At 38.8% G+C, this 24,927-nt stretch overlaps 1 protein-coding gene across 5 annotated transcripts in view; it reads right to left on the reverse strand.

Annotated features, from left to right (window-relative positions):
• Agbl4 (AGBL carboxypeptidase 4) overlaps nucleotides 1-24,927 on the reverse strand; it is a 1,435,759-nt gene that overhangs the window by 105,217 nt on the left and 1,305,615 nt on the right. For all 5 annotated transcript variants that reach the window (XM_063236476.1, XM_063236477.1, XM_063236475.1 and 2 more), the window contains one exon: nucleotides 13,834-13,948. In XM_063236476.1, the coding sequence (XP_063092546.1) occupies nucleotides 13,834-13,948 (115 nt within the window). The remainder of the gene's footprint in view (nucleotides 1-13,833; nucleotides 13,949-24,927) is intronic.

Consider the following 24,927-nt stretch of genomic DNA (forward strand, 5'->3'; position numbering starts at 1 on the left):
ATGGTGTACATGAACTAATGTATGTAAACAGCCCAAGAGAATCCTCAAAACAAAATGAACTTGAAAAAATGATAGCCAAAGATGACTGTAGTCATGGTGATAACTGTAGCATCACTGAAGTTGTTTAAACTTAAATATCATCTCCTTTATGAGATAGAGAATGTTTTATACTTCTTATAAATGTATGTCCGATGCTCTACCTCTGCTCCTGTGACAACCATTGTTTACCCCATTGCAGTGACAACAGCACAAAATGTACTAACTGTTAAGTCTGGAATGGATTCACCTCCATTCCAAGAATAAATTGCTTGTCTCCCTTTGCCTGAAAAAAAGTCTGAATCATAGTTGTTGGGTTAACATTTCCTACCTGATACTATTTATTTCTCACAAACATCCAGACACACAGGTGAACTCCATTTTTCCAGGGGTAATGTTAAGAGTAAACTGTTCTTTCAAGATCTTATAACCAATACTTCACCTAGCTCATATGTAATTGTGGCCATGGGCTTCATATTTTACCCTCTTGAAACATGTTGCTTCCAGGAGGCCTCTTTGATTTAAAAAAAATTAATATTCAAAATTGACGAAAGAATGTTAAGAATGAGAGATCCTAAAAGATCAACTCCTCAATTATTAATAAAAATAGAGTGTGACTGGTGGTTCAAAAGCAACTTCAATTCTCAAAAGATCCCAGAGCTCTTTAGAAGCTACTAGAGCATTTGTGCAACTCTTCAGGGCATACTTTCTGCATCAAATAGTGCTTCTAATGACACTGAAGTCTACCAGTAGTTTCACATTAACTGAACAATACTCTTTAGTAAAGATGCATGAGTTTCTACCTCTGACTAAGTGACCAGAAATAGTCCTTTTTACATCTTCTGAATGCATCTCTAACTATGTGGCCCTTTAATGTATGTTAGGGAAAGTCACCTACCTTTTGTGTTCTATGTTCCTCTTTGTAAAACAAAGCAAATATACTTTGTTCATGAAGGTCTCCTTCAGCTCTTTCATTATATGATTCTAAAGAATCAAAAACTGAGCTTTAGACCCAGATAAAATTTCTAAATGAACCGAAAATATAGATCTACATACTGACAAGAATGGGGACTATTTATTTCACCAGTGATACAGAATATCTGATGTTAGAACAAATCTAGGAAGTGCAAATATAGAGACCAAATTTATATATGATTGCATAATATTTAAGTTTTTCCTGATGAGTTGGAAGTACTCTTGAGTACCTTTTTCTTCTTCTAAACTGTGAGCTCTATGAGGGCAAAAACATTATGTAAGTCCTGTAATGGATTCACCTCCACTCCAACTTTACTTACTATAGATTCAGGTGCAGAGAAATTGAAGTGTATCTATTGAATGGATGAATGAGTGATTGAATATATGCACAAATGCATGAATGAATATTCTGCAATTTTGCAAGCGAGGCTTAAACACACAGTTTTGTAATGTGAAACATTTAAGTCATTGGCAGGCTGGCCACCAACAGTGGTCTCAAAGATTATATCACCTAGTGACACTGTATCCATCATGTTTGTGTAAAACATTTTATGATCACACAGTGACAAAAATCACCTAATGATGCATTTCTCAGAATGTATCTCCTTTTTGTTAGGTGATATTTAATTGTACTTTGTAAAATGCAACTATTAAATATCAAACACATTCACGGTAATCAAATGAGGTAAGTATAATTTAGCATCACTTTATAAATGAATCAATAAAATTCAAGGTTGATTTGAATTTCAGAAGATCACTTGACAGTTCCTAGATTATAGAGCTGAGATTGGAACCCAGGTCTTCTCGATGCAAGATTGATTCATAGTTGCCTTTTGAGGTCTCTTGACCAATCTGTGAGACTGCATGATCTATGGAATTATGATTTGTCTCCTCTTCTGGTCTCTTTCTTTCTTGTCCAATGACAAAGATATGGTGGTTTCTTAGAATGTTGTTGAAATAACAAATAAATAGCTCCATCTTGTGTAGGGGATTGTACTTGTGTTGCAGTAATGACAGACAGAATGAGAAAAATGATTTTAATTTTCCTTCTTATAATTTTGTTTTCATCTTTTCTAAAAGATAGAGTAAAATTCAGCTCAGCAGCTCCAGATCAGTCTCACTTAGAGCACTGTGAGGCTGCATACTAATGGGAATCTTGGCACTGGCAAGCAGAGATATATGGAACATGTGTGCAACTGTCCACCAAACATGATGGCTTTTCAGGATTACCAGTGAGTTGAATTAAATTAAGTATATTTGCACCAAAAGCAAAATAAATATTGCTTTATTTAATGCCACAAAAATGTTGGCATTCGATTGCTCTTGGCCTGAGGCCCATTCTAGCTTTATAGATTGGCTAGTCCAGTGTCAGAATGAGAGACAAACTGTCACTATCAATGCCTGTAAAATGCTCAGCAGGTGGGTTGGGTGGTGCTGTGGTATAGATGAAGGTAATGCCCTTTATCTCAAACACAATGGATAATCATAACCCATGCACACCTAATCAACCCCAAAATATTTAAAGAATTTCTCTCATATCCCCGCTTAGATCAACAAGACAAGGAATCTTCATGACCTGGACTGTGAAGACAGACAGGCAGATCAATAGGAACATAGACTTCAAAGACAGAAGGACTTGGGTTTAAGGCTCAAATCTACCACAAAGCTTTCTGACTTTGAACAAATTCATCTGTTTTGCTCAAAGACCTTCACAAAGCTGCTAGAGCAGACTGAATCTATTTCACTCCTGCCGAGTTTTCAGTGCTAGCACTGTGTCTGGTACACAGCTGACTCTCAGGTGAAATGCATAAATAGAGCCTCAGAGGGTTAAGGAATTTGTTCATGATTTGGCAAGGAAAAGTGACAGATTTAAACCCAGCGTGCCTTGCTGTAAGCCTGTGTTCTTAGCCATCACTCTAGCTTCTCTTAGAAGTTCTGGGAGTGAGGACAGAACCTGATAGAAGGACTGTCCTCCTGTGAGATAGGAGTGGATGCAATTTTATTTTTCACTGGGGAAGCTATGTCTAAAAATGAAAAACTAGCGTAATAAGCATCTGTATACAAATCGATCAAAGGCACCCTCCTCCTGGCTAAATGGTTACAAACAGGGTCCCTTCTAAATGGCTGAAATATAAAAATGAAGCCACTTGCTCTGGCCAGCCTCTGGGTTGGGAACAGACTCATACCCTCCTTTGGCCTCTGGACCAGGATCCTTTGGGCAGTGCTTACACTGTATGCCCATATGAGGTCCTCTTGGTTTATAGCAAAGTCAGGATTGGCACCTAAGTTCCCATCTCCAAGGTTCAGCAAGGTCTTTAACCTTTAAAGGAAGGCTTTTTGGAAAAATGATAGAATTGGGAGAAAGAGTAATCAGATCACACCTGAAAAAGAAGGATCATTTCCAACTCTTAACATGCTGGGGCCCTGTCTACTAGCAGTTATTCCTAGTGGACGAGGAGTACGTTTGTCAGAATGCCCCTCCTTTTTATTCACAGTGTAGCCTCAGCAATTAATGTTTCTTCTTCCCTCCCAGATCCTGTATGGCAACAACAAACAGTGGTCCCAGGGACGTGGCTTCCCAACATGGCAATTCAACACAATTTGTAGGCCTAATCACCACCTGGAAAAACTCAAGATTCCATCAAACACAACTTCCACACTTCAGAGCTGGGGAGACTGAGGCCAAGAAGGTAGGTGGGGGTGCCATGGTCACACAGCATATAAGGGTAGGATTGGAAGTCCATTCCAGAACCAAGGTATTATTTTTCTTTCCATAAAACACTGATGAGTGGGCCTTGCAACAAACCAAAGGAAAGACAATTGCTCACTGGCTCCTGAGGCTAGGAATTAACTACTCCATTTTTTAAGTAACAACAGGCAGGGGAGATCCACATAGGAAGAAGTCCTCTGCATCCTCTCAGGACTTGGGAACTGGAAAATCCCTTATGTACTTGCTTCAGGGGTGAGAATGTCCTTGAATCCCAGTGTGGATTCTGGAGCCATGATGCCTGGATAAAGTCCTGGCTCAGCAAAATGTTACTTTTATAACTGAACTTTTCTGTGTCTCAGCTCTAATCCAGAAAGGAGGCATTTTGCCTTACTCAGAGCATCATTCTGAGCACTAAATGAGATATTAGGTGCTGAGGACGCAGCCTAGTTTGAGGCTAGTGTTGCACATGTTAGGGAGGGGATGGAATTTACCTCATTGATCAATCAGGCAAGATAAAGTACACAACCTGTTGGGCCCAGATGCTCTTAGCATGCATTTTTGGATACAGAAGTCTACAAACAATGCAAATCCAGGCTCCTCTCTGCCTTCTGACATGGTCTCAGGAGAGTTCACTTCCTGCTTTGCTTACGGCTGCTGAGGACGTTGAACTTTGGAGTGAAGTAAAAAGAGGCAATTGTGGCCACAGATATAGGTAATGACTTCTCAATCCTGCTTTTATCAATATTAATGCTAACATTTTTACCTCTACCTCTCTGATTTCTGTATCTTTCTAAATTGGAAGTAGACTGAGAATGGGAGGAATGTGATTAATTATCATGCCTATATCTCCAGCTCAATAATGCATATAAAACACTTAGCATATTCTCTGGCACCTTGCAAGTGCAATAAATGTTTTGTATTATTGTTATTGGTGTTATTTACTACTATCATCCTCCTTGGTTTAGAGCATGTCGCCCTTGTCTTTCCCTGGTCAAGTCTCACTCATTCTTCAAGACTTGTCTCACCCAATATCCCTTCAGGACAAGGTCCCTGACTTCCTCTATCCCAAACTGCCGAGCATACTTAAGAATCCCTCCTCTGTGACTCCACAGAGGTTTCCCTTCAACAGTGTCTTCCCTATGGACTGTGAGGCAAGCACAGGGGCCAATCCCACTTACATCCCCTGAGCATGGTACACAGTATGTGCTTGGTGAACATTTGAGGGAAAATAGGAGGGGAGGAAAGAGAGTAGGAGAGAACAAAGCAGAAGAGAAAAAAGAAATAATTTATTTGGAAGGCTTCTTAGGCAGAGTGCCAGCAAGGAACAGCTATACAGAAGAGCAGGCTAGTTTATGTCCATTGAAAGAGTCCAGTAAACCAAGAGGATTGGTTGGAATGTGAGGGAAGAGGCAAGAAGCACACTGGGAGTTGACATGAGAAGGAAGTTTCACAACATTTTACAAGCCTTACATCCTGGTGAAAGAGTTTAGTTTCCTTCTGAAAGTCAACGGGAGTCACAGAGGATGTCTGTGAAAACTAACATTATGTGAGCAGTGGTTTAGGAACTAAGACCAGAAATGAAAGACATTCTGAAGTCCATCACATTAATTTGTTCCTCTAGAATCCAAGCCACTAATTCTAGGCTAGTCTTTCCTCAGAGGACTATCTTCACTATAGAATCAGTTATTAAAATCAACTTTGCTATCACCTCTAAGTTTGAAATGCTGTTCAACTTCTTGCAGGGACGGAGATGGGAAGGTGCCTGTACAGACATCCAGCCATCTGGCCTTTTCCATGGAACCTGGATAGGAAACTCATTGGAATAATTGTTCTGGTGACACATAGTTGTAAGTTAGACACCTGATTAGCCACCCCAGGGTCCTTTTGGGCTCCATAAAAGGGTACCTCAACTTAGGTAAAGCAGAACAGTCTCTGGGAGATAAGGGGTTATCTGGTCCCTGCTGTTATCCTGGTTGCATCTGTAGGAGGTGGCTCATTCACTGTATGATCTTGAGGAAGTGACTTAGCCTTTCTGTGGTTCATTTCTTCCTTGCTTGAAAATAGCGATTCTTGCCCTATGCACGCTGCAGGCCTCCTTAAAAGCTCTAAGAAAGGATGGGAAGAGTTGCAATTTAGCAAAATTAAAGCAAGAATATTTTGTTAAGAATTAGGTAGGAAAGAGTTCAATGTCAGACAGTAAAGTGCATGTGGGCAGTATCAGAGGCAGTATGGCCCCCAGAATGAGGTTTTTGATGGCCTCTTCCTACCCCTGCTACACTAATTCTACAAACTTGAGAGATTTTCCTGATCTAGCAAAATGGCTAGAACAGTGGCAGGCCTAAGGTTCAATTGATGGTAGCTCCTATCAACATTATCAAAATTCTTCTGTTCCAGACACTATGCTTCAGAAACAGACAATGACAGGCATTTGGAGCACAAACAGGGAGAAGAATGGGTGGATCTCAGGTCACACAGGAAAAGTTGGAAGGCTTTAGGGAAGTTCAGCCCAGAGAACAGGAATTGGCAGTGTCAGAGTGAGTGTGGCTAGGTACTCTCCAAACAGCTGAAGGGCTGCTGGTAGGACTCGGGTTGAGCCTGAGTGATTCTTCAGAAGGCAGAGGCTAAGTCACCAACTGATAGGTGTAGCCTGAAAGTAACAGTGAGAGGAAGCATCAGGGCAGCATGGTGTTCACCACCTATGCCTGGGAATACATGAGCAGAGGGGCATAACTGCTCTCCAAGGATGCTGCTGAGAGAATCCCTGCCCGGGGTGAGGCACTGAACCAGATGTCTCTTCATGATGCGACAGGGCCACACACGGTATTAAACATGACAAGGGCAGAGAGAGAGACACAGTGTGAGAATACAATGACAGATCTTTTGGTAGAGCAATAACTTTCTGTGCTTGCCATAGATCTTCGTTTTCCACTTTTAACTTGAGAAAAAATATGTAGTTTTTATGCTGTCACAGAAAAATAGGACATTAGCATGCATTTTACTTTTTAACACAGCTGATTTAATGTTTTATTTTGCTTTGGACAGCTTAGAGTAGCATTTCCTTTCTCTGAATGTGAGGTGAAAAGGTGCTCCAATTAGCGTGTGTGTGTGTGTGTGTGTGTGTGTGTGTGTGTGTGTGTGTGTGTTGGAAATACCTGCCCTGGTATTCCACCCTCTCTTATGTTAATAATGTTTGGCTGTGCCCTTTATCTCCCTTTTATATCTTTGAACTCTTTTAGATTCTCTAACCTTTAAAAACTGTTCCTTAGTGCCTCTGCTTAGAAGGAGCTACTCCTACCTCAGGAGACAGTGTAACACCAAGTTAAAGCCAAAGGTCAGTTCTGTGTATTCATAAACCTGCTCTAATCCTTTGTACTAGGAACCTGGAACAAATTCCTTGATGTCTCTGTGCCTTGATTTCTTTCTATGTAAAACAGGTCTTTTATACTCTTTCCATGATAGAGCTTTTGTGAGGACTAAATGACATGATGTATATAAGGTACAGTGAGCAGTCACTTGTTTCCAGTACAAACACTGGGCTGTTTATGGCAAGGGCTACTACTGATCTTCTGCTTCCCCAAGAGCCAGGAGGCCCTTGGTAAACCTGAGTTAAATTGGACTTACTGCTCTGAAGCACCCTTTGCTACATAAGTGTTGCCAGTGCCAAGAGACATAGCAGCAGTGAGTGTATGCAGACGGTACAGCATCCATTTCCACCACGGGAGCTGCAGTGCCAGGCTATAAGGCAGAATCCTTTCTGTACCACCTGGAGAGATCTGTTCCTCTCCTCCACCTCCACACTCCCAAGAAGCACTGAGGTTTCTGAAAATGAAAAATTTCACAGCATCCTGCTATCTTTTGGGTAACTGCGTATTTTATGATGACTAATAGGCAATTACTATGGTAATATTGCAATTCAGCATGTGTGAGGTTTGGGAAATGAGAAATTATGGGTAACTACTTTGGACTCATTTCTATGGTAACAAAAAGTAATTGTCATTAAATACCAGTTATACTGAGGCTGTACCTGGTAATTATAGATTTTTATGCCCAGAAACATAAATAAAACCAATAAATTTATTCAAAGGTCTATGGCTGTTTGCTTATACGTGGCTCTATGGAATACACAATGACAAGCACCTAATTAAGAAATGCAAACCTAACATAGATTTTCATATTGTCGTATGAAGATGGAAAGTCTGCTTTTCAGATGCAAGGAAACTTTTGCATTACAAATGCTCAGAAAACACAGTGGGGTGCAAGAGGGAATGGGGCCTGCTTTCCTGCAAAGGAAGCCATAGGGAGGAGGAGGTAGCAGGGAGAGTATACAAATGCTACTTTATGTATTTATAGCCTCACCTTCTGCAGGATGTTGTAAACTATTAATCAATTCTAAACTGGTTTAGACCATTTCCCAGTACACCAGTGACCTTCCCTAGGAGATGCCTCATAGCATCTTGGATCAACAGTACCTGAAGTTGTATTATCTGTCCCTTAGCATCTTGGGTCCCAGGTCTCCCCAAAATTCTTTAAAACTCCTCATATTGCAAAGCTAGTGGCCATGCCATTCTTTTCTTTTCTAATGTGATAAAATAAAACGCAACTCAAAGTTTACCATTTTAACAATTTTAAACATATGGTTCAGTGTATTAAATATATCTATAATGTGGTGCTAAAATTATCACCATACATCTCTAAAACTCTATACCTATTAACCTCAAACTTGTTCAACAATAATTCCCTGTTGTTCCCTCCCTTTTGTAGTTCATGGTATCTTACCTTTCTATTCTGCTTTCTGTCCAAGTAAATGTGACTTATTTAAGTACCTTACATAAGTGGAATCATGCATTATTTTTTCTCTTTGTGACTGAATTTCTTTTTTCTTAACACAGTGTCTTCCTATGGTAGTCATATTGTTCTTAAGAAAGCCTCTCCTCAGAGCTTTCATCACATTACATTCTTCCAACAGAGCAGGAGGGAAATTGAGGCTTGGAGAGAAATGTATTTTGTCCAAGGACAAACAAGAGGGTTCAGGAAGATGGAAGAGAGAACTTCCAGTACTCTGATTCTACCTGCTGTGAAGGCGGTGTGTGTGAATGCAGAATCTGCAGATGTAGCCTACGGGCTTAAACATGGCTTGTCTTCTTCAGCCTCAGTTTCTCATTTGTTCAAATGCGTATAATAAAAACTTGCTTTCTTTTCTTTGTTGAAATGATCAAATGTGGTTTTAAAGAGCCTTTAACAGTATATGGCCTTAATAAAGTGTGGCTGAGTCTATTAGTTTGAGTCCATAGTTTGCTAAATCGCATCAGCTTATCATGTTAAGACATATTCATGTCACAACAGCATACGACTGAAACAAAGTGGAGATACAGGGTTGGATGCTGACAGCATGTGGTGACGGCTAGTGTTCTGTGGGGGTTGTAGCTTTGTGCCATAGCCTAACCATTTATTCATTTAGGAAGTAGGACCTGCAGGAGGAGTGTAGGACAATAGGGAGGAACAGGGGCTCGCTCAGACAGAGGTACACACATGCCCACTCCCCAGGGCACAGACCTCAGGCAGATTCCTTAACTTCAAGAGGGACTGCACATAAGGAAGGATTGTTGGAGAATGAAAGCCACAGGGCATGACAAAGAGATAACTATATGGCTGCTTACCTTCTGGCCGATGTCTGGTGACTAGATCAGATCTGAATTTGTTTGCCGCTCGAGAATTTTAAGAAATGACTATAGTGGTTGATTAATTGTGTCAGCCTGAGACATTTAGAAGGTTAACTAAATGGTTTTAGCAACTCTACACCTAAGGGTGTAGAAGACCCAACCTAGGGTGGATCATCACCTGGAGGAATAAAAGAAAAGAAAAAAGAACAAATGCATTTCATTCTTTGGAGAAGCTCCAGTTTTCATCTTAGGTTTGGACCTCATCTCCTGGCTTCTGGCGTAGACTCTTCAGTTTTACGACATAGACTCTTCATCCTTTCATTGTATGGCCTTTAGCCTACCTTCACAGACCCATCAGCTTGCTAGTGTGGACTTGCACAAGACAATAGGGTAAAGTCTAGACCTTGGATTAAATCCTTTGGCCTCCAGTGTACAGACACCCTCTGCACGCTTCCTCATCTGACTCAGGCTGACCATCGTAAGTCAGTCTTGTCGTTTCTTTTCAATCTGTATATTTCGTATTATATCTGTTCTCTCTAGTAAAACCCTGACTAATACAATGACCTTCCATTCTCCCTTTCCCTCCCTCCCCTCCCTCCTACCCTTCTTTCCTTCCTTTCCTTATTCCCAGAAACTTTTCTTGTCAAAACAGTCTAAGAAGGCATTTATTGTTTACAGAGAAATTCTAACAAAATCCCTCCTTTACAGCTGTTCTGAAGGTTAAATGAAAAGTGTATAAGTGCGTGGAGACTGACAAGTCAGCAGCAGAATTCTTGAAGTGGCATTTCCCACATGTGTTATATGTTTTATAACCCTAGCATGGAGAGTGAGTTTTGTGGGCCATGGGACACACCTTTGAGAAACACTTTGTACTATGTTCCCCTCTTGGGAGTCCTTGTGTTTACCAACATATTCAAAATTCTGAAAAGTCTTTTGCAAAACAGTTTTTAACTTCATGTTATGGTTTGTGTCTTGATGTCTCCCCAAAGTCTCAGGTGGTCATGAGGGGTGGGCTTTTCAGAGGAGGCTGAATCTGGAGTTTGCTATTGGGTCATTGTCTAGTGTTGGGATTGGTGGTTAGTGTTACACTTGCCCTAGGATGGTAGCCTGCATACAATATAAGGGAAGAAAAGAGTCTTGTAGGCTTGCCCCTCATCTTTTGCTTTGGCTGCTTTTGCTGTCTTCCTACTATCATGAACAGTTGCCCCTTAACCATGTTACCCTGCCTTAGAGCCAGCTGAGTATGGACTGAAAACTTCATTCATATGAGCTAAATAAACCCTTCCTCCTTAACTTTGAGCATTAGATATTCTATCTCAGTAATGAGAGAAAAGTAATTAAAATACTTCACGTAACTTGAAATTTCTCAAACTTATTTATGCTCTGAGTTCTTTTTCCTCATAGCACCTGAGCGCAGTCTCACCAAACTCTGGAAACCTGGAGTTACTGCTATAGAGAACAGCAAGACTTTAAGAGGGGCTGGCAAGCAGGACCTCTAGGTCACCCTGAAGTTCTGAATTCTGAGTCTTTATTATTTTTTTTTTTCAAATTCTCCAAAGCTATAGTAGTGACTTTTCATTGATTGATAGGCTTTTTGTTACTCCTTGGAGCTATTTTAGCAACAGGATTTAATGTCTGTAGTTAGACTTTCTCCAACTCTCATAATGAGAAAGACACACGTATTCTCACCAGGAGACTCTGGGGAGGGGGGGAAACTGTGTAATAGAAAGCATTTCTGAGGATCAGAGCTCTTTATCCTGAAGTCGCCAAATCATAAAATCTGGAGCTTATAGACATGTAGAAAGCATCTACTCCCCATCGCCATCCCACTGGTCATCTGAATCCCAGAGAGAGAAGGTGGTTGGTCAAGGTCACAGACCTATTTGCAGCTAGTTCTTCTCTGGACAGCAGATGATGATATAAATAAATGTATAGAGTGATAGTATTGACCTCTCCCTGACCACTCCCTCTCATAATTAAACAGAAATGTTAACATAAATCAAATCAAAGGGTCTTTCCACTACCCTTACTACTAACTGTGCCTTTTGTCTAGGGAAGGTAGAAAGGCATTGCTCTGGAGCCTGCAACAAGCCACAAACTCGCAACTGCTAACGAACCACCACTTTGGCCAATTAAGAAAGGAAGCAAAATTATCTTTAATGAAAGTTTCATGCCTCCCATGAGCTCTCTCTAATTCACATTCATGGGTATCAGGGAGTCTCTCTGGACCCAATTTCCACATGTGGGAAGCAGTAAACCAATACTTTATAAAATGGTGCTGGCTGGGTGTCAGAAAATTTGGTTGTGATATGAGCCTTGCCAAGGATCTTGGGTAATTCCTATCTCATATCTAGGCCACAGTATCTTCATCAGTAAAGTTATCACTTTGATTCACTTATAATCCTCAAACACTTTCTGAGCATCTACTATATGTTGATCCCTGTTATTAGATAGTAGGGGTATTGAGATCATTAAGGTTCAGTCTATAGCAAGCTACACAATGGGATGACTTGTTCAATAATTCAGCCATGAGGAATCAGAGAAGTGAGTGGTCAATTCTCTTCGGGATATCAGGGAATGAAATAGGACATAAGCTGAGTTTCAAGAGAGCTAGTTAGGAAAGACAAAAAGATTTTGGGCAGAGACGTAGTTGTATAAAGATAAGAGAGTAGGTACAACAGTTGGGCACTGCAGCTAGAGCAACAGTCCTAGGAGAGGAGGCTGAGACTGAAGGTGGAACAGTACATATGTAGCTACTGGGTCACACAAAACTTCATATACAAATCTAACCAGTCCAGATATTATCTTGAAAGTTGTGGGACTGGGAGACAATCATATACTTGCCTTTTCCTATGAGTCAGTGCCACTCACAGACTGTGAGGGAAGAGAACAAGTGGTCTTTATGAAGCAAGCCCTCCCTGTGAATGAGCACCATGTGCAGGCTGCTGAGGGACAGCCAGACACTAGCTTTTTCCCATGAGTCAGCGCCACTCATGGACTGCAGGGGAAGAGAACAAGAAGTCACAAGAAGCAAGCCCTTCCTGCAAATTGGCACCATGTGCAGGGAAAGCCAGATGCCAGCCCTTCCCATTGCATGGGCTGGGAAGCAAGAAGAGTGCCCACACTCTGCTGTAAGTGACCAGCTGATCCAGAAAAACACAGGCTGTGACAACAGTTACTGAGGTAAAATACAATTTAATGCTTGTAGTGTTTAGTGTTTCACTGCCTTTTCAGGTCTAAAGCTGGTAGTCTGATCATCTATTCAGAGGATAACAATATACAATGTAGTATATAAGGGGGATCTCCTTCTGAAGGTGATGGCCATTGTTAATTCCCTACTATTTTGTTTTGAAGTCCTGTATCATTTTCATTGTTTTGTTGGGTTTAGTTTTATTCTGTTTTGTTTTGTTTGATTTTATTATATCTGATAGCATGGGTAGCTGTTTTAAAGATAACAAGATATATTATGGTAGCCATTTTAGATTTACTAGTATGTGGTTTTGAAGACTTGTATTGCATTCATTGTTTTGTTTTTATTGGTTTTATTCTGTCCTGTTTTGTTTGATTTTTACTATATTCAAAGGTATCTGCAGCTATTTTGAAGGCAACAAGAGGCATTATGGTAACTATTGTTGATTTCATATTGTTTTGAAGTCCTGTGTCACACTGTTTTTTTTTTTTAAATTGGCTCTATTCTGTTTTATTTTGCTTGATTTTATTCTCTTTAAAATAAAAAAAAATTAAAAAAGAAAGTTTTGGTGCTGATTAATTCTAAAGCTATATAATTTGGGTGGTGGAGTTAGTGGATGACTTACTGGCTATGTGACTTTGGCAAATCAGTTGTATATAATTCTATATACCCCAAAGGATTCAATGTTCCTTTGGCAAAGAATCACCTGGGTAGTGGAAGTTTAGGCTATAAATAATGATGTGGCTATAGGAGAAGATATGAGCATGAGTTCACAAGAGAAACACTGTTCATATGATCTGAGTGCCACTCTCCTTCATTAATAATCTCCAAGAAGGAACATAGCAGGAAAGCAGTGGTCATTGTAACTGCCACACGAGACTCTGCAAAACACATTACTGCCACCATTTCTGTTGATGTTCACAATAGTGCTGCCAGGTAGTTATTGTCTCCATGATGCAAGAGAAACTGAGCATCAGAGAAGGAAAGTGAGTTCCTCAAATTTACATAGAAAGTAAGTATTAAAAGTTTTACTAGTTGTCCTGATTTCTGGAGTAGCAAGCTGTTCATAAAACTCCAGCAAGTGACCACTGGCGGCTGTGCATGAAACAGCCAACACTCATTAGCATATTCTTAGGAGCTAGGGTATAACTACCTTTAATTAACTCATGAATAACCTGAAAATTCAGAAGTTAACCCTGCATTTTTTTTCAGACTTCCATACCAGCATCCTGTGACTGTCTGCTGCCAAGCATTCTCCTCACCTGTAATTGCCCAGATAGACACCATCAGGGTTGAGCATTGGTGCAATCTTGAAGACCAGGTGTTCTCGAAGGATACAGGCAATAGGGTGGTTGCTTACAAGGAAGTCAATAATTCCTAGGGAGAGAGAAGTGCGTGGGTTAATCATAAAGTATTTAAAACAAAAATAAAAACAAAAACAAGGAACATAAGTTTTCCAGCTTAGTAAATTGTAAGGGCTCAATTAGTGATTTTTGGCCCATGTTGATATTAACTATTATAGTTATATGGCTATGAATTAGGTGTTACCAAGCAAATTTTATAAATATATCTCTATTTCCAAGAGATACATAGTTAAAGACATAACATGAAGCCAGGAACAGACAGGAGGAAGATAGTATTTCCTGCCAGAGAAAACAGGGAAGGTTTCCAAGAAAACATGGCATTTGAGGTGTCTTTGGAGGACCTACATGACAGTTATAACTTCTAGAATGTGCCTTTAACATTTTAACCAAAAGGCTCTTCCTGACATGCAAATCTGACCTGTCATTCCCTCCTTGATATTCTTCTGGTGATGGCCTACACATGCCTAGACGAGAAGGGGTGAGAAAACCAATGTCTCTGAGCCCTTGTTCCTTCCCTCTTCTTGTTTCCAAAACACAAAAAAGACACACACAAAAAAGGATCAAATGGTGCTCTGGTAGTCTACAAAATTAACCTAATACTAGAAAGTGATAGGACAGTGAAAAACCCTCCCAAAATGCAGAGAGTTCTGTTTTCTGCTAGATAGTTTAGGAAAGGCCTGGAGGAGAAGAAAGCCTTTGAAGTAGGCCTTGACAGGTAATTCTGACAGACAGGCAGAAGACAGCAGGGTAACTAAAAACAATCCATGGGCCCAGTGGCAGGCATTTAGCTCTTGGAATGATAAATCACTCCAGAGCACATTCCAAAACTGCTGTGACCAGTGAGGGACATCTCAGGCTTTTCATTATGCCAGACTTGAGACTCTATTGTCAGCTGAAAGCCAGTTGGACATCATTTACTTCTCATCTGAGGCTGCGGTGGACCAGATGCCCTAATTTATTTGTTGGTCCTCATATTAAAGTTGCCGTTTGCCAGTAAACAGGCAGGGTAATGATGCCAGGAACCCTTGTTAGGGCCTAATAATTGCTTAATCTGTCCACTAATTGACCTCAGCTCCCGGGGCGGCCTTCCATCAAGGAGCCAGGCTCTGCTGAAGGCCTGGCCATGCTGCCTTGGAGATGGCTTCTGGAAGTGGAATAACGCATTGTGATCCATCCTCCTTCACAGATGAGCAGATTAATTGGGCTGCCAATTAGGCAGCTAATAAAAGAATGAGAGGAAACAAAGCCAGACCAGGGCCTGCAGCTGCCCAGATTTTCCTCTCCCAGGTGGATATGGGGCAAGAAGAGGGGAGGTTTTAGAGTCATCTTTCAGTTTGAGGTCAGACACAATTGATTAGGACTCATTCCCGTTGGTCAGGAGTTGGGAGAAAATCTCTCTTTTTCTTTCTGTGTTTCTTTCTTTTATTCTTTTCTTCTTTGTGGTAGGGGAGGATGCTAAGTGGAGAAGAATATGGGGAAGGATGTGAGAGAAAGTAAGAGAGAAGAGGAAATGTTTTCCCTGGTTATTTTAAAAAATATTGCACTAACCTGGAAAGAAGAGGGATCTAGGGAATAATGGCATTTGAGGTGTCTTTGGAGGGCCTACATGACAGCTATAACTTCTGGAATGTGCCTTTAACATGACAACCAAAAGGCTCTTCCTGATGTGCAAATCTGACCTGTCATTCCCTCCTTGATAGTCTTCAAACCAACAATGGCTACCCTAGTGTATCTTGTTACCTTCACAAAGTTGTTAATTCCATCAGATATAGCAAAATCAAACCAAAATAGAATAAAACCAATAAAAACAGAACATGAAATAAAGCAAAACAACTGGAACAAAATAAAACAGTGAGAATAATATTGGATTTCACAAGCAAGATAGAAATCCTCTGTATTTGCTATACTACATACTGTTATCATCCCAATAGATGCTCAGACTGCTGACCCCAAGCATGCAAAATCAACCAAACAATGCAAGCATTCAGTTGCGTTTTGTACCTCAGTTGCCATCAACTCAGTTTCTCCTCTGAACTAGCTAGTTGCTTTTGGGGAGGCGGCATGCAGAGGAGTTTGGTGATTCTCAGCGCCTGCCCTGGTAGGCTCATGGGTGGCTTGTAAGACAGGCTGGCTAGATGGCTTCTTGGTGGGTTCCTCCCAGTCCCAGCATCACCAATTCTCAAGAAGCACTGAGTTTTTTCTTCCTGGGCCCACATGACTTGCACAGCTTACCAGAAATACTGGCTAGTTGGCTCCTCCCTGATTCTATGCTTTTATGGTTGATATTTTTTTCTATTGTTAATGGTAGTAGAGTCATTGTTTTTAGTAGATATTTACTGTAAATGAGTATTTGGTTTGTCTTTGTGTTCATATTATAACTGCAAATCTCTTTTCGGTTGTTAAGGGTGGTGCAATGGTGGTTTTCATTGGTTCTTCAGATATGTCAATGTTCAATTTGTCTTTGAATCTATTACTGTTGCTGATTTTATTACTATTGCCAGGCCAGCAAAGTTATTGCAATAAATTATTATTATTATTATTATTATTATTATTACTACTACTATTTTTGTAGTGGGGACTGAACTCATGACCTTGTGCTTTCCAGGCAGATACTTAGGCCACTGAGTTAAATCCTGGGCTGCTATTTATTACTTTTTACTGTATTTAAATGTCTAGTTTGCTTTTGCATCATCAAAAATACTGATATTCATTTCCAGAGAACTGAGTGCTAGGTAAATTACAGTGTACCCCCCCCCTCCAAATTAACAAAGGTGTTGGGATCCTAGGATCGGGTAAAAGGCCTATAGTTAGCCGTGTCTGGAGCACATCAATGAAAAAAAAGACACTAAGAAAAGAAATCGTATACTAGCAACAAAATCATTCCATTATAATCAACCCCAAACCCTCATTGTGCATGCATAGACATATACATGGACACACACACATACACATACATGGACACACACAGAAAGAGAAAGAAAAGAAAGAGAGAGGGAGAGAGAGAGAGAGAGAGAGAGAGAGAGACAGACAGACAGACAGAATAGAAATAAGAGAAAAACAAGCAATAGAATGCCTATAAAAACTCCTGACTTCCCCAAAGCAGATCCATCACTCATTCATGGGGAATAAATCAAAAGTCACATAGCTGAATTACACAAAGTGATAAAGAGTAGACAAAAAAACAGATAAATAAAGGGCTTGGTGAGTTCAAAGATGATATAGCTAAGTAGATAATGAACTTAATAAACAAACAATGAGCTTACAGAAGACACTAATTAAAAATAAGTTTTACTAAACAAAATGATACAATGCATGAATGATCAGTTTAGCAAAGAAAGTTCTTATCAAACGTAAGAACTAATGCCAGCACTCCTCAAGCTCTTTTGAAGTTGAAAGGGGAGGTGTACTACCAACTCATTCCTGGAAGCTCACATTACTTTGGTTTCAAAATCAGATAAGAAGTTAGCAAACATGAAACTACAGGCCAATCTCTTCACGGAACCTAGAGGCAAAGATAGTCAGTAAGATACTGGCAAACAGAATGCAACAAATCATTAAAAAGATAATAACATCATAACTTAGTAGGCCTTATCCTAGGGATGTGAAGATGCCCTAACATATGGAAATCAATAATATAATATATCACATAGGTAGAAGCAAGGACAAAAATCATGATCTCAATAGACACAGAAGAAAATCTTTAACAAAATCCAACACCCACTCATGATAAAAAAAAATAGGCACAGAAGGAATTTATCTCCATCTGATAGAAGCCATTGTGACAAACCTACTGCCAACATCTCATTAAGTGGAAGAAACTGAACCTTTTTTCCACTAAAGTCAGGAAAAAATTTAAGAATATCCATTATCATCATTCCTCTTCAATACAATATTCAAAATTCTAGCCAGAGAAATCAGGCAAGAGAAAGAAATATAAGGATTATGTACAGGAAAGGAAGAAGTCCAACTATCCTTATTCACAGATGTTGTGATCTTTTTACATAGATGACCCAAAAATTTCTACTAAAAGATGCCTAGAACAGATAACCAAATTCAGTAATGTAACAGGATATAAAATCAGCACACCAAAATCAATAACACTTCTGTGTACCAATAATACACTGAGAAAAAAATTAGGAAAATAATCCCACTCTCAGTAGTACCCAAAAAGTTAAATTAGAATTAATTAGAATTAAATCAGAATTAATAAAACAAAGGAAATTAAAGACCACAGTAATGAAAATGATAGTGCTCTGAAAAGAGAGATTGAAGAGAACTTCAGAAAATAGATAAGTAGAACTGATAATGTCAGAGTGATCATACTTTCAAATTGATATACAGATTTAATGCAATTCCAATCAAAACACCAACAGCATTCCTCACAGGGCTAGAGAAGACAATCATAAAAGTCACATGGAATCATGGAATCTGTAAAGGCAGTGCCGGGCAGTGAGAGCAAAACAGGAGGATCGCAATCCCAGATTTTATGTTATATTATGATACAAAAGTATAATGATTAAAAACAGCATGATACTGGCATAAAATCAGACACATGAATCAGTGGAACAGAAGAAAGGGAGAAGGAAAGCACCCACATTTTCAGCTATCTGAATTTTGACAAAGGCCCTGAAAACATACACTGGAGGAAAAATAGCCTCTTTAATAAACAAGTGTGGGAAAACTTGCTGTGCACATGCAGAAGACTGAATCTACACTGAATCTTTCACTACTAAAATAAAATCAAAGACTTAAATATTAAAACATAGACACTTAATCTGGAAGATGAAATAGATAACTTTGTCAAGACATAGGCATGGACTTTCAGAATGAAGCCCCAGTGCACAAGGAACAACATCAAGAAACAACAAATAGAATCAACTCAAATTTAAAAAGCTTCTGCACAGCAAAGGAAATAACCAACAGAGTGAAGAGACAGAATGGAAACAAAATTTTTTGCCAGCTATTCTTCAGACAAAGTACTACTATGTAGAATACATTAAAGACCCCCTCAAATAAGACTCAATCAAAAATCACACAATTGAAGCAGCTGGCAGGGGCCTGAATTCAGTCCCGGGTCCAGAGCATGCACAGGTTGAAACCCAGCACACAGGGAAGCCTTGAAACTTCACGAGCCAGGTAGGTAGACTATACCCTGCATCTGAAATCACAGGAGGTTGCATATGAGTCCCCGAGGGCCTAACTGGCCCCTGCCCATTGAACTCCAAGTGGCTAGTTGTTGTCTGTTGTCTGCCCTAGGAGCCAAAACTGGACCAGGTGATACTCAGCAGATGGGGGAAACCTTGAAACATTACTCAAAACCCAGAAATATAGGAAAATGACAAAATGAAAGACCAAAATGCCATCTCAAGCTTCCAGCCCAACCCAAGCAAGTCTAGGAGACATGGACACAGAAGAAAATATAAGCCATACACCTGACATGCCTCGAATGATATCAACTGAAGTAAAGAAATGACTCTGGAAAGCTATAAAAGAACTCATATCAGAAATAGTCTCCCACATGAAAGAAGAAATGATAAATGTAAGGAAAGGTATGCTGACAACATTTAAAGAAGATATAGTTAAAAATTAGAGGAACAATGCAAAAAAATGGAAACTCTGAATGAAGAATATAAGAAACAAACAGAACACAAGAAGCAGATTCAAAGAGATATATAGGAAATCAAAAATTCCATCAAAAGTTGGCAAAACTGCCTCAATGAATGTGAAGACAGAATTTCAGATCTCGAAGACATGATTGTAACTAGTGAACAGGAAAGCAAATATCTTTTAAAAATAACAAGGGACCAGGAAATAACAATCCAACAACTGCAAGATGATGCAAAGAAAAACAACATAAGATTGATAGGTATGAATGAAAAGGAAGGTGACAAAACAAATGATATCAAGAGGCTATTTACAGAAGTAATAGTTGAAAATTTCCCAAACATGAGAATGTTTGGGAACTAGGATTAGTGAAGCATATAGAACTCCAAATAGCCATAACCAAAATAAAAACACTTCCAGACATATAATAATCACCATCCCAGAAATCCAACATAAGAATAGAATATTAAAAGCTATCCCTATAAAGGAAAACCTATCAGAATCACAGCAGATTTCTAAACACAAACAATGACATCAAGAAAAGCATGGAGTAAAGTATTTCAGATACCAAAGGAAAATGATTTCCAACCTAAACTGATATACCTTGGAAAACTCTCCTTCAAAATGGATGGAGAAATAAGATACTTCCATGACAAAGAACAGCTGAAGAACTTAATGATCACCAGACCAACCCCGCAAATAATACTGAAAGACAGTCTAGATACACATAGGAAGAAGACACTAAGCAAGGCAGACAATTAAACAGAATGGAAAGATAAAGATGCAACAGCAGAAAGATAACACATCAACAATAAACCAATATATAACAGTTATAACCATTAATGTAAATGGTCTCAATTCACCAATTAAAAGAAACAGACTGGCAAAATAGATCAAGAAACAAAATCCAACCATATGCTGCCTACAAGAAACCCATCTAACCCAAAAGGAAACTCACACACTGAAGTCAAAGGATGGAAAACAATACTTCATGCAACAGGAACCTCCCAAAAAGACAGAGGTAGCTATTCTGTTTGCAGACAATGTGAACTTCAAACCAAGAATGATCCAAACAGATAAACAAGGTCACTACATACTAGTTAGGGGAAAACTTCAAGAGGAAGAGATAACAATCTTAAATATATATGCACCAAATTTGGGATCACCCAGCTATACAAAGCAAGTATTAACAGAAATGAAAAATTAAATAAGCAACAACACAATTATAACAGGAGACCTTAACACACCATTGACATCAAGGTACATATCAGCCAGACAGAAAATCAGCAAAGAAATAACAGAACTGAATCACACCTGTGAACAAATGGATTTAATAGACATATACAGAGTGTTCCATCTAACAGCATCAAAATATATGTTCTCAGAAGTACATGGGACATTCTCTAAAATAGACCATATACTAGCCCACAGAATATATTTAAGTAAATGCAAAAGAACTGAAATTATCACATGCATGTTATCAGATCATAGCACCATGAAACAAGAAGTTAATGATAAAAGAAACTGCAAAAACCCCACAAACACATGGAAATTGAAATATACACTCTTGAGTAATCAGTGGGTCACAGAGGAAATTAAAGAAGAAATTAAACAATACCTACAAGCAAACGAAAACACAAATACAACTTACTGGAATCTGTGGGATGCAATGAACGCTGTCCTCAGAGGAAAATTTATTGCATTGAGTTCCCACGTTAGGAAAACAGAACAAATACAAATAAACAACCTGATGCTGCACCTCAAATATTTAGAAAAAGAACAAGACAAGCCCAAAGCCAAAAGAAAGCAGGAAATTATAAAAGTCAGAGCAGAAATTAATGTAACAGAGACTAAGAAAACAATCCAAAGGATCAATGAATCAAAGAGTGGGTTCTTTGAAAGAATACATAAAATTGATAAGCCCTTAGCCAACCTTATTTTAAAACGGGAAGAAAAAACTCAAATTCATGCAATAAGGAATGAAAATGGTGAAATCACTACAGACTCTGTGGAAATACAGAAGATCATCAACACCTATTTCAAAAACCTCTATTCTTATGCGTAACAACTCTCATGCACAGAAGAAATGAACAGATTCCTAGAAACATATGAAGTACCAAAGCTGGGTCTAGAAAATGTAAAACTGCTGAATAATCCGATTTCTATTAATGAAATTAGAAATGTAATTAAGTCTTTACCTACAAAGAAGAGCCAGGCCTAGACAGATTCACTGCAGAATTCTATCAGAAATACAAAGAAGACTTAATGATGCCAGTCCTCAGACTCTTCAGTGAAATCGAAAGGGAAGCAATTCTTCCTAAGTCATTCCTGAAAGCAAATATTATTCTAGCACCAAAACCTGAGTAAGACCCAACAAAAAAGAGAACTATAGGCTAATCTCCCTATTGAACACAGATGCAAAAATTTTCAATAAAATACTGACAAACAGGATGCAGCAAATCATCAAAAGGATTATACACCACAACCAAGTGGAATTCATCCCAGACATTCAGGGATAGTTCAACATGCGTAAATCAACAAATGTAATCCACCATATCAGTAGAGCCAAAAGTAAGAGTCACATGATCATTTCTATAGATACAGAAAAAGCTTTTGATAAGGTCCAACAGTTATTCGTGGGTAAGAACCTTACAGCAAATTGGAATAGACGATCTTCAACTCAATATAATAAAAGCCAACTATGAAAAACCAACAGTAAGTATCATATTAAATGGTCAAAAACTGAAGCCCTTTACCTTAAAATCAGGCACAAGACAAGGATACCCCTTATCACTGCTCCTGTTCAACATAGTGTTGGAAATACTAGCCAGAGTAATTAGACAAGAGAGAGAAATAAAAGGAGTCAAAGATAGGAAAAGAGGAAGTTAAATTATCATTATTTGCAGATGACATGATACTCTACATAGAAGACCCTCAAAACTCCGTTGAAAGACTCCTAGATATAATAAATAAACTCAGCAATGTAGCTGGATACAAAAATCAAAACTCAAAAATCAATAGCATTCCTATACACTAACAAAAGTATTACTTAGAAAGAAATAAGAGAAGCCACACTCTTTACAGTAGCATCCAAAAAAAAATGACATACTAAGGAATTAATCTCATGAGATAAGTAAAAGATCTATACAGGGAAATTATAACGCCCTGAAAAAAGAAATTGAAGAGGATCTCAGAAAATGGAAAGACACATCTCTTGTGCATGGATAGCAAGAATAAACATCATGAAAATGGCCATTCTCCCAAAACTGTTATACAGATTCAACGTAATCCCAATGAAAATACCACCAACATACCTCATAGATCTAGAGAAGTCATTCTACAATTCATCTGGAACCAGAAGAGACCTAGAATAGCAAAGGCAATTCTAAGCAGCAAAGGCAAGGCAGGAGGCATCACAATCCCTGACTTGAAGTTATACTACAAAGCTACTGTAATAATATCAGCATGGTACTGGAATACAAACAGATCTGAAGATCAATGGAATAGATTAGAATATACATCCACAACTACCAACACACTCAATCACCTTATCTTTGATAAAGGGGCCAAACATGTTCACTGCAAGAATGAGCCTCTTTAATAAATGATGCTGGAAAAACTGGCACTCCATATGCCGAAAACTAAAACTACACCCATGCCTATCACCATGTACTAAATTAAAATCTAAATGGATCAAAGATCTGAATATTAAAACAGAAACACTTAATCTGTGGAAGACAAATTAGGTAAAAATCTTGAAGGCATAGGGGTAGGTAGAGAATTCATGAAGAAGAATCAAACCATATGAGAAATACTCCCCAAATCAATAACTGGGATCATATCTTATTAAAAAGTTTCTGCATGTCAAAGCAAATCTCCAGCATAACGAAAAGAAAACTCAAAAACTGGGAAAAAATCTTAGTGAACTGTCCCTCAGACAAAGGACTTCTGTCTAAAACATATAAAAAATTAAAAAAAATCAAACCCCCAAAATTCAAAGACCCAATCCAAAAATGGGCATCTGAGATGAACACACAATTCTCAGATGAAGAAATACAAATGGCAAATAAATACATGAAAAAAATGTTCATCATCACTAGTCACTAGAGAAATGCAAATTAAAACCACACTGAGATTCCATTCTTACTCCAGAAAGACTGGCCAGGATCAAGAAAACTACCAACAATAAATGCTGGAGAGATTGTGGGAGTGCGCTGCACTGTTGGTGGGAGTGTAGAATTGTGCAACCACTGAGGAGGTCAGTCTGGAGGTTCCTCAAAAAGCTAGGATTGGAAGTCCCATTTGACCCAGCTATTTCACTTCTGGGCATATTCCCAGAAGAACTGAAAACATCATACCACAGTGATATATATGAACCCATGTTTATAGCAGCACAATTTATTGGAATGCAAAAGAGGTCAAAATCTTGAAGACTTAGAGGTAGTAGAGAATTCATGAAGAAGAATCAAATTACGTGTGAAATATTTCACACAATCAGTAACTGGGATCGCGTCTTATTAAAGAGTTTTTGCATGTCTTAAGAAATTTCCAGCATATCCAAAACAAAATGAGAAAAAATCTTAGTAAATGGTTTCCCAGACAAAGAAATTCTGCCTAGAATGTATAAAGAATTTTTAAAAATCATATCTCCAAACTTCAAAGAGCCATTCCAAAAATGGGCATCTAAGATGAATACACAGTTCTCAGATGAAGAAACACAAATAAGTACATGAAAAAATGTTCAGCATTAGAGAAATACAATTTAAAACAGCACTGAGGTTCCATCTCACTCCAGAAAGAATGGCCAGGATAAAGAAAACTACCAACAACAAATGCTGGAGAGGCTGTGGAAAAAAAGGAACCCTTCTGCACTGTTGGTGGGAGTGTAGACTGGTGCAACCACTGTGGAGGTCAGTCTGGAGGTTCCTCAAAAAGCTGGGATTGGAAGTCCCATTTGACCCAGTTATTCCACTCATGGTCATATTCCCAGAAGAACTGAAACCATGATACTACAGTATATGTGCACTCATGTTTATAGCATCATGATTTGTAATAGCCAGATCTTGGAAACAACCTAAATTCCCATCAACTGAGGAATGGATAAAAAAGTTGTGGTATTTTTATACAATGTAGTTTTACTCTTCTATAAAGAAGGATCACACTGAGATATTTATAAGTAAATGGTTGCAACTTGAGACCATACTCATAAGTGAAATAAATCAAACTCACATGTGTAAATATCGTACAGTGTCCCTAGTGTAAGAAATGGTAAGAGTATATAAGATACAAAAAATCAATAAATACAGTTAAAGGATAAGAATCTGCTTAAAGGGGAAAATAATATCTCAGGAAAAATGAGGAAAAAGAGAAAGGAAAGGAAGGGAAAAG

Source organism: Cavia porcellus, unplaced genomic scaffold (assembly GCF_034190915.1).
Source record: "Cavia porcellus strain 051 isolate PalLab524CR breed Dunkin Hartley unplaced genomic scaffold, mCavPor4.1 scaffold_25, whole genome shotgun sequence".
In the NCBI taxonomy this organism is placed as follows: Eukaryota; Metazoa; Chordata; class Mammalia; order Rodentia; family Caviidae; genus Cavia; species Cavia porcellus.